The sequence below is a fragment of the Staurois parvus genome, unplaced genomic scaffold (assembly GCF_062004578.1).
Source record: "Staurois parvus isolate SC_StPar_1 unplaced genomic scaffold, SC_StPar_1.0 ptg000432l, whole genome shotgun sequence".
Classification (NCBI taxonomy): domain Eukaryota; kingdom Metazoa; phylum Chordata; class Amphibia; order Anura; family Ranidae; genus Staurois; species Staurois parvus.
Genome location: NW_028318228.1, coordinates 8,273,893 through 8,289,157, shown reverse-complemented (window position 1 = coordinate 8,289,157; position 15,265 = coordinate 8,273,893). Strand labels below are relative to the sequence as shown.

The 15,265-nt window shown below is 39.3% G+C and overlaps 1 protein-coding gene across 1 annotated transcript in view; it reads right to left on the bottom strand.

Annotated features, from left to right (window-relative positions):
- Window positions 1-15,265, bottom strand: part of AGBL1 (AGBL carboxypeptidase 1) — a 924,602-nt gene that overhangs the window by 581,174 nt on the left and 328,163 nt on the right. The window contains exon 16 of the mRNA XM_089687659.1: window positions 10,665-10,803. Coding sequence (XP_089543785.1) covers window positions 10,665-10,803 — 139 coding nt within the window. The remainder of the gene's footprint in view (window positions 1-10,664; window positions 10,804-15,265) is intronic.

The window sequence follows — 15,265 nt, the reverse complement described above, 5'->3', positions numbered from 1 at the left end:
TCCAAACTGAGGAGCAGCTAGTGGATCTGGAAAGTCATTACATTTTTGTGACCTCTGGGCCAGAGAACAATTTTTTAGATGTCGTTTGGCAAACTCTAATCTGGCCTTCCTGTTTTTGAGGCTCACCAATGGTTTACATCTTGTGGTGAACCCTCTGTATTCACTCTGGTGAAGTCTTCTCTTGATTGTTGACTGTGACACACATACACCTACCTCCTGGAGAGTGTTCTTGATCTGGCCAACTGTTGTGAAGAGTGTTTTCATCACCAGGGAAAGAATTCTTCGGTCATCCACCACAGTTGTTTTTCGTGGTCTTCCAGGTCTTTTGGTGTTGCTGAGCTCACCGGTGCGTTCCTTCTTTTTAAGAATGTTCCAAACAGTTGTTTTGGCCACGCCTAATGTTTTTGCTATCTCTCTGATGGGTTTGTTTTGTTTTTTCAGCCTAATGATGGCTTGCTTCACTGATAGTGACAGCTCTTTGGATCTCATCTTGAGAGTAGACAGCAACAGATTCCAAATGCAAATAGCACACTTGAAATGAACTCTGGACCTTTTATCTGCTCATTGTAATTGGGATAATGAGGGAATAACACACACCTGGCCATGGAACAGCTGAGAAGCCAATTGTCCCATTACTTTTGGTCCCTTAACAAGTGGGAGGCACATATGTAAACTGTTGTAATTCCTACACCGTTCACCCGATTTGGATGTAAATACCCTCAAATTAAAGCTGACAGTCTGCAGTTAAAGCACATCTTGTTCGTTTCATTTCAAATCCATTGTGGTGGTGTATAGAGCCAAAAATATTAGAATTGTGTCGATGTCCCAATATTTATGGACCTGACTGTATTTATAGCCCTTTGGAGACTCTGTGTTCTTGGTAGGAATGCTGTGCACTCTCCTCACCACCTGAGCAACTTTGTGGCCTCTCTGTCCGTGTGTTTTTCTGCCATTTATGTGCTCCCGATATGTTTGGAGCACCCTATAGCTCTTTTGGACTGGGGACTGGGTTGTTGTTTTTTTCTGATTCTGTTGTTATCTACTTTTTTTGCTTTTCAGTTTCTTCTTCATTCTTCTCTTTGTTTCTCTCTTATATTTCATTTTTATGTAACAACCGTAGTCTGCTTACTTTTAAGATGAGTACGATTGCTTGTGTAGTCCTGACTAGCTGATGTCTTGTGTTGCACTTATGTATGTAGCTCCATTGAAGTTACCTCCAGGAGAATTGTTGCAGTTTCTACTTTTGATACCTTGGTATAGCTGTATCATTCATTTGGATGTTACCCATTGCTTAAATTTTTAATGTGCCTACTGCTGTACTTTTTGGATTTTCTGTAAAATGCAAACATTGTGCCTTTTCTGTATATTGATATTGGCCTTAATAAACGTTTTCATGGAAAAAAAAACTACCCTCTAACTGCTCCCCCTCCCCCCCCCCAGCCCCAAACATTTGCCTGAGTCCTGTCAGTAGACATGTGCATTTCGTTACTATTTGTTTTTAAGCCAAAAATTTGATTTTCAGAGATTATGTATATGAATCTCTAAATAGACATAGTAACGAATGTCAATAAATCAGAAAAAAAAATTATAATGAAATTAACAAATTAATTTGCTTTATTCAGATGATGTCACATGATGCAATAGTGGATAGGGCCCATGGGGAAATTAATTCAATTTTCAAATTTGTTTGATAATTCAGATTCGGATAACGAATGGGTCCACATTTTGTTCCATTTGTTAATTCGGATGCAAATGACGTCAGTCGATATTGCCCAATCAGCTCATGTTATTTCTATTGGTGGTTGGTGGGTTGGACTAGGATCTGAAAATATTGATTCCATCTGATTCTAATCTGTATGATCAGATAATATATCGAATTTATAGCAATCTTCTGGAAAAACTGCAACATTTTTTTAATCCACCTGGACAAACGAATATACGAAATGAATGCCGAAGACACTAAACAAACTCCAAAAACAAGTTGGTTCAACATAATGAATATGACAAAATGGAATACTTCAATGAGCAAATGCATCCAAAACAAAACAAAAATTTCTGGTTTGCACATGTCAGCAATCCAGCACTGTCCTGGCTACAGCTCTTCTTCTTTCACTTTCTGTTCTCACAGGAGACACAGGCAACAGTATCGAAATCAAATTGAAATTTGGACAAAATTATTTTCTTTATTCAGAGATTTAGATGTATCTTAATATTTGGATGTAAATTATAATAAAACTAAATATCTGAATTTGAATGTAAATTTGAATTCTAAATGGAAACAATAAATACAGTAAGGTATAAAAGTGAAATAAAATTATGATTCCTACTTAGGCTGCTGAATAGAATGTAAAGGAATAGAATAGAATAAAACAGAATAAAATAGAAAATAAAAGAATGGCAGAATAGAATAGAAAATAAAATAAAAGAACAGAATGGAATAGAATAGAATAGAATAGAATAGAATTAATATAGCCATTTTCTGAAATTTAAATTTCAGAATTCAAATTTTGAAACCTGATTTTTGAATTTGAATCAATTTAAAAATAACAAATATATGAAACTAATCAAATTCTGAAAACAAATCATACTAACATAATAAATATGACGAACACACAATTATTAACTTAATGAATGAATCCAAAACAAAACACATTTTTCTGTTGTACACATCTCTAGGCAGCAGTGAGAGCCATAGGATGTGAGAAGGGCGCAGGGGCTTGGCCGAGCAGCACCGTGTGGGTCTATGGATGCATGCAGCCCAGCTCAGGAGAATACCATGTGGTTGCTCCCCATAGCACACTGCTTGCTAGGGTCACTCCCAGGACAAAGGAATGGAAAGCAGAGGTAAGAGACCACTTTGAGCAATACCATTGCACAGAGCAGATAAGTATAACCTCTTTTTTTATTTTAATAAAAACAAAATTAGGCTTTAATGTCACTTTAAGAATTTGAAATAGATAATGAAGTAATTCTGTTGGATAAGGCTGATAGTCTGTGAGCAGATAAGAGCCAAATATAAATGTAATCTAAAGCAGGCCAGTCCTGGTACTGAGCACTTGTAAGTATCTAAACCTGAGAACACAAGATATCAGTTTGGTGTCAGTAGAATCAATCTGCAGCATACATTCCAGGGCTTTCAGCAATGACAAGCAAACTGTTCTCATCCTCCTGCTGGTAGTCAAGAAGCAGATGTATACTGACATATTGATTTGTACAGTTTTACTATAAAACATATCTAAGAAAAGAAACCTGTGTCAGCCTATGTCTTATTCAGGTCATCTCCTTGTCTATGCATCATAGATGATGAGGCTGAAGTGAGACAGGTTATCCACATCTTGCCCCAAGCATTAAGGAAGCTGAACCTGACTGGCAAATACTACAGTGAGGAACAGAAGTATTTGAACATCCTGCGATTTTGCAAGTTCTCCCACTTAGAAATCATGGAGGGGTCTGAAATTCACATTGTAGGTGCATTCCCACTCTGAGAGACAGAATTAAAAAAAAAATCAGGAAATCACATTGTATGATTTTTAAAAAATATATTTGTCTTGCACTTCTGAACATAAGTATTTGAACACCTGAGAAAATCAGTGTTAATATTTGGTACAGAAGCCTTTGTTTGCAATTACAGAGGTCAAACGTTTCCTGTAGTTCTTGACCAGGTTTGCACACACTGCAACAGGGATTTTGGCCCACTCCTCCACACAGATCTCCTCTAGATCTGTCAGGTCTCGGGGCTGTCGCTGAGCAACACAGAGTTTCAGCTCCCTCCAAAGATGTTCTATTGGATTTAGGGCTGAAGACTGCCTAGGCCACTCCAGAACAGGGGCGGACTGACAACTCATGGGGCCCCCGGGTAATAGGGGATCATGGGCCCCTGTGTCCTTGCCCAAACTCAAAAAAGCCTATGAAAAAGGTACCAGGGGCATCTCATGGGGCCCCCTACTGACCCCGGGCCCTCGGGCAATGCCCGAGTTTCCAAATGATCAGTCTGCCCCTGCTCCAGAACCTTGATATGCTTCTTACGGAGCCACTCCTTGGTTATCCTGGCTGTGTGCTTCGGGTCGTTGTCATGTTGGAAGACCCAGCCATGACCCATCTTCAATGCTCTGACTGAGGGAAGGAGCATGTTGCTCAAAATCTCACAATAAATGGCCCCATTCATCCTCTGCTTAATACAGTGCAGTTGTCCTGTCCCCTTCGCAAAAAAGCACCCCCAAAGCATGATGTTACCACCCCCATGCTTCACAGTAGGGATGGTGTTCTTGGGTGTTTTTGGGATGCAACTCATCCTTCAAACACAACGAGTGAAGTTCAGACCAAAAAGTTCTACTTTGGTCTCATCTGACCACATGACTTTCTCCCATGCCTCCTCTGGATCATCCAGATGGTCATTGGCAAACTTCAGATGGGCCTGTACATGTGATGACTTGAGCAGGGGAACCTTCCGTGCAATGCATGATTTGAAACCATGACAGCGTAGTGTTCTACCGACAGTGACCTTTGAAACTGTGGTCCCAGCTCTTTTCATGTCATTGACCAGCTCCTCCCTTGTAGTTCTGGGCTGATTCCTCACCTTTCTTATCATCAGTGATATCCCACGAGGTGAGATCTTGCATGGAGCCCCAGTCCGAGGGAGACTGACAGTTGTCTTTAGCCTCTTCCATTTTCTAACAATTGCGCCAACATGTTCATGTCCATAGAAGGAATAGTGCCAAATCCATGGTGCCAGTAGAAGGAGTAGTACCTTATCCATTGGTGTCAGTGGGAGGAATAGTTCCCCTTCATTGGTGTCAGTAGAAGGAATAGTGCCTCATCATTGATGTCAGTAGAAGGAGTAGTACCCTATCATGGGTGTCAGTGGGAGGAATAGTTCTCCATTGTCTGTGTCAGTTGCAAGAAATATGCCACCGTGTTGCTGACAATGGGGGAAATAATGTCCCAAGGGTTGGATAAAAGCAAGCAAAGGGCTGCTTCTGGCCCCGGGGCTGCAGTTTGGTGACCACTGGTATATTGTAAGAAAACATGAGTAGAAAAATCCTATTTTCTTTCTCAAAAGCAGTTTCAAAGAAGGAAATGCATAGATTAGGCATAAAACCAACTGTGATCAATCAGCGCAATCACACTCCCCACCTAAATCCAAAATATTGTTAAATACCTCTTTGTTGCTTTGTGAATACAAAAACTGTGGATTCCACCTCACTATCTAAATATATTCACAAATTACTAGTGCAGCGCAATTCTCTAAATTAATAATTGTTAGAAAACATAAATACTCCTGTGAAAAACATATACAAGTGATAAACTAAAAAGTCCACAAACAAACCCCTCAGTGACGTGTATCACTTCCGTGAATTTCTTCCTCTTTAGTAATATTCAGTGATCCTCCATCACATCAGGTGAAAAACCTGCTCACCTCAACAAAAGAAATATGGCTCATCTGGGTGTGCTCAACTCCTTAGACACAGTGACATATTTTCGTATCTCCTCTCACCTTCCACTCACTCTGATTCACTCTGTGTTACCACACTACCACTATCTTGCTAGCGGAGCGATGAGCTGAATGTGGATATACATTTTATGCTTTTATATCTGTAAGTGTTATTTTAGTGGGGGATACAATAAAGTGTTATACAGAAAGCACTATGTTTCAGTCTTTTTGTTGCATGAGATCAATTTTGGCCTGATGTCAGAGTGAGTAATATGAATTCTCTTGAAAGAAGTTACCATTAGACCCAGGACTCTCATGCAGAAACAAAGAGTTTGGCGACTCTGGACTGGGAAGCTCAAATCTAAGACCGGAAAGTGTAAAAGTCTAAAAGTTATTCCTGTGGAAGAAACATTATGGAGTTATGTCCAGGAATAGATTCAGATACTCGAAATGATGAGCTGGTACCAGCAACGACTTCTAAAAGTTTAGGATCTACCTGAACCTCTTCAACATCTGGACAGTGAAGGCCATGTTGTCCAACAGATGCTCATGCTGACTATTTCCTCGACAGGAGGTCATTTAAGTGTCCCAAAATTGGGATGCCAAGAGCTGCCAACAAGAGAAAGAAAGCCGGTGCCAAAAACTGTTAGAGCAAAAAGTAGGAAACTCAGATGTGCTAAAAAGATGGGGACATGCATGTATAGGTTCTTGATGTCCACCGAAGTAAAAAGGTCTCCTTGGTGAAAAAATTTGATGACAGATATGGTAAACTCCCTGAATTTCTGGATTCAAATGAAGACATTTGAAACTTGAGGTCCAAGATGGAGTGAGTGTCTCCTTCCTGTATGCTAACCGTAAACACGTTGGAGAAAAACCCATGAAATTGTTGTACCCCAGGAGCTGCTACAATGCCACCTGAATCTAAAAGATTTAAGAGGGTTTGATGGATCCATGAATACTGACAGGAGAACCATGTGGTAGTAAAACCAAGATGCTTTACCAGACTGGCACTGCTGGATATAAAAATTACAGCCATTTGTCCATACACTCTATGGTCCAACAAGGTACATTCACAAGCAGAAACAACCAATATCACTATATTAAATGGTAAAATTGGCTGCTGCAAAAAGAAAACACATTCTGTGATTTTGGAGCTCCCTTCACACAAAAGTCAAATGTGGCTTGCCTGCACAGAGCAACCCCACTTCAATTCATCAGAAATAGAAACGAAGACCAAAAAAACACAAGCAAAGATTTAAGACTCCAAATATTACCCCATAGGCAATGAGGAGGCCTACAGCCTGTATCACACCCGCAAGACAGGACTACAGCCTGTATCACACCCAAAAGACATGTGAATTAGACATTGAAGAATGTTGTTTAATCATATTCATTATATTGAACAGATTCGTACTCCAAATTCATTTTGTATCTTTGGCATTCGTTTTGTATATTTGTTGGTATCAGAAAGATTCAATATTTTCTACTCTACTCTTCCTACCACTCCACCCCCCACAGCTAATTACCTCTTGTACCACTATCCCCTCCCTCCTAGATTGTAAAGTCCAAGGAGCAGGGCCCTCTATTGAACTGTATTTTGAACTGTATTGTTACTGTACTGTCTCCCTCCATAATGTAAAGCGCTGAGAAAACTGTCGATGCTATATAAGTCCTGTATAATAATAATAATAATTTGATCCAAATTCATTGTGAAAAATAGTTGATTGTTAAACAGCGGGCAACCGGCGCATCTCTAACATCCATGACTCATCTGCTGTCGGCGGGATTTCCCACTGACAGCAGAATGTAAATAAACAAGAGCCTGTATTAAAAAAAAAAAAAGCAGCATGGAAGTCCCCCCAATTCATACCAGGCATTTCCAATCCAGTATGGATTTTGACCGCAAAAAAAAAATTGTTGTGGGGTCCCCCCAAACTCCATATCAGACGTAAGGGTCTGGTGTGGATTTTGAGGGGAACCTCATGCCAATATTTATTTAAAACGGCATGGGTTCTCCCATAAAAACTGTACCAGACCCACATCTGAGCATGCAGCACAACAGGCCAGGAATGGGGGAGGGGCGCTTGCTTTTTGCCACGTGGTTCCACAAAGCCACGTGGTTAATGGCGTAATGCATATGGCAGAGCTTAGTTATGTCACTTCCAGTTTGGAGCCGCGAACCGGAACTCCAGGTAAATACATTACGCTTGTTATTTCTTACATCTGTGAGTGTGAATTTGGCATATTTTATCTATATTTCTTAATAAATGTTATTACACAATTGGAGGCTTTTTTTTCTCTTCTTTATGGGGATACGGAGAGGAGGAGGAGGAGGAGTAAAGGCAATGCATATTGGAGTATAGTGATTACCATTGTGGAGGAATTATACAGCAGGAGATGCACTGCCATATTGAGTTCATAATAGGGAATTAAGCACATGAAACCTGTATATTCTGGTATATAGGTGCTGGTTCTCCTGTGAGCAACCATCCATATGTGTGGTGGTGGGACATGTTGGTGACCCACACAGTTATTTTAAGTTATATTAAAACAAAGCCAGCAAAGCATGATCAAATTTGCTCCTGCAGGGGAAAAATCCCTTCCTGATCCCCCAAGAGGCAATTGGATATTCCCTGGATCAACTTTACCTATAAATATTAGTATCCAGTTATATTCTGTGTATCTAGGAAGAATCCAGGACTTTTTTAAATAAAACCACTGAGCTGGCCAGAACCAACTCTTGAGGGAGTCTATTCCATATTTTCACAGCTCTTACTGTGAAGAAACCTTTCCGTGTTTGGAGATTAAATCTCTTTTCCTTCAGATGTAAAGAGTGCCCCCTTGTCCTCTTTGATGACCTCAGAGTGAATAACTCTACACTGAGCTCACTATATGAACCACTGATGTATTTATACATGTTGATCATATCCCCCCTTAATTTCCTCTTCTCAAGAGAGAATAAATTCAGTTCCTCTAATCTTTCCTCATAGCTGAGCTCCTCTGTGCCTCTTATCAGTTTGGTTGCCCTTCTGTGCATTTTTTCCAGTATCCCAATGTTCTTTTTCGTGAATTGGTGCCCAAAACTGAACTGCATATTCCAGATGAGGTGCTACTAATGATTTGTACCGGGGTAATATGATATCTCTCTCTCTGGAGTCTATACCTCTTTTAATACAAGAGAGGATTTTGATCGCTTTAGAAACCGCAGCTTGGCATTGCATGCCATTATTAAGATTGTGATCTTCCAGAACTCCCAGATCCTTCTCCACCATTGATTCCCCCAGCTGTACCCCCCCCCAGTATGTATGATGCATGCAGATTCTTAGCCCCCAAGTGCAGAACCTTACATTTATCAACATTAAACTTCATTTGCCACATAGTTGCTCAATTAAACAGTGCATTGAGGTCGGCTTGTAAGTTTAAGACATCCTGTAAGGACGTTATTCCACTGCACAGCTTGGTGTCATCTGCAAAGACTGAAATGGGGTTTTGAATCCCAGATCCTATATATATAATATAATATTAAATATATTAAAAAGTAAGGGTCCCAACACTGAACCTTGGGGTACACCACTGACAACCCTAGACCATTCAGAGTATGAATCATTAACCACTACTCTCTGAATACGATCTTTTAGCCAGTTTTCTATCCATTTACATACAGATTTTTCCAAGCCTGCAGACTTTACCTTACACATTAGCCGTGTGTGGGTTACTGTGTCAAACGCTTTTGCAAAATCCACGTATACCACGTCCACCGCCACCCCTCTGTCCAAGTATACCACATCCACCACCACCCCTCTGTCCAAGTATACCACGTCCACCGCCACCCCTCTGTCCAAGTATACCACATCCACCGCCACCCCTCTGTCCAAGGTTTTGCTCACCTCCTCATAAAAAGAAATCAGATTTATTTGACAACTTCTGTCTTTCATGAATCCATGCTGTCTGTTGATTAAAATATTTTTTCCAGCAAGAACTCATCTATGTGGTCTTTTATCAAACTCTTCATTATCTTCCCAACTAAAGATGTTAAACTAACAGATCTATAATTACTTGGTAAAGATTTTTAAATATTGAAACCACATTGGCCTTACGCCAATCCAGTGGTACTATGCCAGTCATTAAAGAGTCCCTAAAAATTAGAAACAATGGCTTTGAAATGACAGAGCTCAATTCCTAAAGGACCCGTGGGTGTATGCCATCTGGTCCAGCTGCTTTATTCACCTTTATTCTATCTACATATTTCTGGATCATATCAATTGTGAGCCAATGTGGATCATCTGGAGCTGTGTATATACCATGCCCATTATGGACAGGAGCTCCCTCATGCTCATTTGTATACACAGAGCTGAAGAAGGGATTTAATAAATGTACCTTCTCTTTGTCCCAAGTCACCCACTCTAGATTGCTCGGACCGGACCTTTTCACTATTAATATATTTGAAGAATTGTTGGGGGTTTGTCCTGCTATCTTTTGCAATCTGTCGTTCATTTTCAACTTTTGCGGCCTTGATTTCCTTTTTACATATTCTGTTATAATCTTTGTAATATTTAAACGATGATAGCGTTCCTTCATTTATATATTTAATAAAAGCTCTTTTCTCATTATTTATAGATTTTTTAACTTTGGCCGTAAGCTACATAAGTTTGATTTTTAGCCTTTTAAACTTGTTGCCCATGGGAATATATTTTGCAGTGGGTTCACATACAGTCTTTTTGAAGAACTCCCATTTTTGTGTTGTGTTCATCTATGCCAGTGTTTCTCAATTCCAGTCCTCATGGACCCCCAACAGGTCATGTTTTCAGGATTTCCATTATTTTGCACAGGTGATTTGATCAGTTTCACTGCCTTAGTAATTACCACAGCTGTTTCATCTGAGGGAAATCCTGAAAACATGACCTGTTGGGGGTCCATGAGGACTGGAGTTGAGAAACACTGATCTATGCTAATATTCCCTCCCAGTAAATCTTGGAGAGCAGCTCTCAGCCTTGGAAAATTAGATCTCTTAAATTTGAGCATTTTTTATTTTCCCCGTATGTGCTTGTTGTTTACAGCTACAACAATAAATAAAATCATGTTATGGTCACTGCTACCCATATGTTCTTTTATATGGACATTAGTAATAAACTCTGCATGGTGTGAGATTACCAGGTCCAGCAGAGCAGAGTACCAGGTCCAGCAGAACTGCATTCTGCAGTTCACTCCTGCCATCATGGCCACCTGAACTTACCATAAGTGCTGAGTAGGTGTAGGGGTAATGATAAGCCAAGTAGCAAACATCATCGTAGTGGGGAAACTTCACTGTGAATGTTAATGTAAAGTATCTTCTTCTTTTCTTTGCCTCGCTTGTCCGATAACAAAACACATTTCTAGAAACAGAATGCAATAAAATGATTTGTGTTAGAGCATATTAGAATAATAGCGATTACCTCTTGCTGTCAGTGATTTGCTCAAAGTTCAGGCTGTTTAATCAATCACCCACCACCCACATTCTTAACAACAAGCACCAGTACAGATTGTACAGGTCTATGAATTTTGGAGAATCAGTATAAAAATTAAATATTTCACAATCAAAATGTAAGAAAATATGACTGAAATATATATTATATTCCTAGAATGATGACAATTTTCAAAGTCATAACTAGTTTTTTAATGAATGCATTGGATGAATTGACATATAACTTGCATGGAAACCTGAACTGGAAGAAATATGTAGGCTGTCATTGCTGACCTCTCCTTCTGCAAAAGCTAATTTCCAGGACCTCATACCTACTCTACAGCTCCAATTCTAGCCAGGAATTGTGTACAAAAAAGATCTCAATTCATTCTTATTTTGCTGGCAGGTGCAGTCTCTTTTCTCCACTGCAGATGGCATTCAAACTGCAATGACATTGCAGAGGGAGAGGAAGTCAGGATTCACTTATTCCTCTATGGTTTCTTTGGTCACAGGAAAGGGATCCGGTTGGATATTTGCTGTCCCGTGTGACTCTGGTGGCCATTTTGGGTCAGGCAAAGTCTATTTAAAGTGGATTTTCACCCTCTTTTTCAGCTTTATGTAATGTTCCTATTCAGAGAATGTTATTTTATGTTGGGATACTTTTTAAAAAAAAATTTCTGCATAAATACCTTTTTTTCATCTTCTGGTGGCTGCCTCTGCGATGATGTCACATTGATTTGCCTATTGACTCCTGAGATATCTGTATCATCAATCTAAGGAGTCTTTGGGCATACTCAGCATAGTGTGTGCGCCGTGCAGTGTCATTACTGCACAGGTGAGAGAATTAGCAGTGTATGGAATGTCCATCAACACACTGCAGATCTCGGTATATAAAACCTAATATAACATGCAAACACTTGATGTTATTCAAATTTGATAGCCCTTGCTGACGAAACAAACATTAAGCATAGCGCAGGTATAATTTCATATATTTACAGCATGGAGACTATAGCTCCTCTTTAAGACTCTGGCTCCTGGGTTTGGCGTGCATTTTGCAAGTGGACAGTGTCGGGACAGGATACATACCTTTTATGCAGAGGGTAGATTCATATGAGGTGTGGTAGGACTGTGTTAGGTGCTTTCCAAATGCAGTCCTGCCACTGTCACTACTCCTGTCAGCCATGTAACAGAAGGAAGGCTCCCCCCTTACCTACAGTCAACTATTGCATCCAGGTCAGTCGCCCCTCCTGTCCACCCCTTGTCCTGGCCTTGCTGTTAGGGACAGTGAATAGGAAATGCAGGGAAAGGTTCCGGGCAGGGTAGGGATAGGTCAGGGACACCTTATCTTCTAAAGGAATCCTTCCCGCTTGGGCTCACTCACCAGGCCGCATTCTACCCTCTGAGACAGACACTGTCGGTCCAATTCGGACACTATACCTCCTAACACCAACGGACACCAATGATGGAACATTATTCATCCCACTGATTCCAACGTTGGGGCACCATTCTTGCCACTGAAACCAGCAATGGGGCACTATTCCTCCCACTGATTCCAACGATGGGGCACTGTTTCTCCCACTGACACCAACAATGGTACACTATTCCTCACCCTGACTCCAATGATGGGACACTATTTCTCCCACTGACACCAAATTTTTCTCTCCATAATACCAGTCATTGTTTACTTCCACTGGGCACAGTCTGGCCACCTTAAAGTCTGAAGGACAGTAAACTAGACCTTTGTTTTGAAAGTTTGGAGACCCCCACTCTAGCTGATAACAGAATATTCAGGGCCATTCTTATGTATCTATGTATGTTACATTCCTATGTAGTTGTAGTAGGGGGTTCAGTATTGTAATGAGGCACTGGAGATAGTCCGAAGCTAAATGGAGTGATGTTTACTAAAGCTTGTAGTGTAGGACATAATCCAATTGTGAAAGCTTTGCTCTTACATTAAGGGACTCATTGTAATATAGTTGCATACAAATGGTAAGAATTTTCCAGCACAAATGCTCAACACAGTATAGCCCTCAATGTTGGGCAAGATGGCACTATAAATACCTAAGAGTATTATTATTATACAGTATTTATATAGCACCAAAGGGTTTGCTCAGCGCTGTAAAAAGGTAATGGTAAGAAGAGAGGGGGTGATAGCCTTCAATGTGCTGCGCAGGACAGAAGACAAGTAAGAATATACATTACTACATATTTTTGGACTGCTGACTTCGAGAGTGCTTACCCATGCTGAGTGTGGATAACAGTAGCATTTATCATATAAATGAATGGAGCTTGTCAAATGTGTGCTAAAGTGTGAAAATGTGGGATGATGAGCTGCATCTGCCTGACATAGCTCATTGCTCATCTGAACAAGATATTGGTGGTACTTGTGGAATACCTTTGGAAACAGTCAACAGTTCACATTAGAATTCCACAGATGTTAAGACAGACCACATAAAATGTAGCATTACGTCTCCTATATTACGTTGACCAGGACTAACTACTGTAGAGCAGAGCACTTGAAGGAAATGGTTGGGTGGGTTAATTTTCTAGGGGCAATAGCTGCGCAGGACACTTTTTCATGATTTTCTGTTAAGCATTTCTTCATCCTATTTATAAAAGAATATTTTTTTTACCTGGGAATTCATCAGTTCACAAATCTTCAATAAGCCATTTCTAAACCAATTCCAACATTTTAGCTGTTTTTGGTAGTTTTATACACATTTTATTTAACAAAAAATCCTATGGTTAAAACATATTTTGTTTATATATATCAACATATAGAGATGTGCATAATAGAAAAATTAGTTTTCTTTCAAATTCATTTGTTAAGTTAATACTTTTGTTTCATCATATTTGTTATGTTAGAATGATTCATTTTTGGAATTCATTTAATATATTTGGATTTGTTTTGTATAGTTATTTTCAAATCGATTCGAAATTTGAATTTTGTAGGACGGCTGTATTTGTTCTATTTTATTCTATTCTATTCTAATCCATACATTATTTTTGTATTCTATTCTACTCTATTCTATTCTTTTACTTTGTATTCTAATCTTTTCTATTCTTTTTTATTTCTTTATTTTCTATTCTTTTCTATTTTATTCAGTTTTATTCTATTCTTTTATATTCAATTCTATTCTATGCTTCTCTATTCTGTTTTATTCTATTCTATTCTTTTATATTCTATTCTCTAAAGCCACCTTAGTAGGAATCATCTTATTTCACTTATACCTTACTGTATTTATTGCAATATGATTCAATTTTGAATTTGAATTCATTTTCTAATTCAAATTCATTGTCAAATTCATTTTCAAATTCGGAGAATTCATTTTGTTATAATTTATTTTGGATTCTTTGAAATTCATTACTATTGTGATTCTGAAATTCAGATACATCCGAATTTCCGAATAACAAAAACGTTGTCTGAATTTTGAATTTTTGCACATGTCTACTAACATATTCCAGCTTCTGTTTGTTCAAGTTTGGCATCTATGTTCAGCAATCTTGTCCAAAAACACACAGCCTTTTTTTTTTTACAGATTTTCAGTCATCTTTGCATATGCTCACAAAAGTAGAGTACAAGGGAATGGGGTTCAACTTTCAGTTCTCAACTTTTTAAAAAAATAGATTGCAGATTGTGTTAGGATTGGAGGCTCCACAATATTCACTAACATTGGAGGAATTATTTTTATCCTTGACATAGATTCTTAGAAAAATAAAGACACCTATAAACATTCTGAAAATTGCAATCTGTTACCTTTGATTCTGGCAGCATTCCATACATATGCCATGTAACGTCTAGTTTAAAGCAGTGGTCTTCAAACGGCAGCAGTGGGCCCTTTCCTTGCCTTTACCCAGCTCTTGGGCTGACACCCACTATAGGATACATTTCCTGACACCAAAGATGGGGTACTCTTACTCCCAATAAAATGACTGCAGGGGCACTATTGATCCCAATTACACCATTAATGGGGCACTACAATGGTGGAGCACTATACTTCCACTGAAACAACATTGGGGTGGTATCTCACCCATTGCCACCAATATTGAGGCACTATGTAAAAGTGGTCCTCCTGTGCTACCTCCCTGACTGCAATGACCCAAAAAAAGTTGCCACAAACACCAAACTATGTTCCAAAATAGTGAGAACAAATGAAAAGTGACAGGGTGCTGCGCTACTTAGTGTATAAACGATGAACCATGACAATGAAAATAATTAAATAAACATATGCCCCTCATGTAAACATGACATATACAAAGGACATTTGAATGGGTGCGAACAAATACAATAACACCACCACAAAGTAGCATAATGTGGTGGTGACTAGAGATGAGCGAATTATTCAAAAATTCGATTCGGCTGATTCGGCGAATTCGCGGAATAAATTCGATTC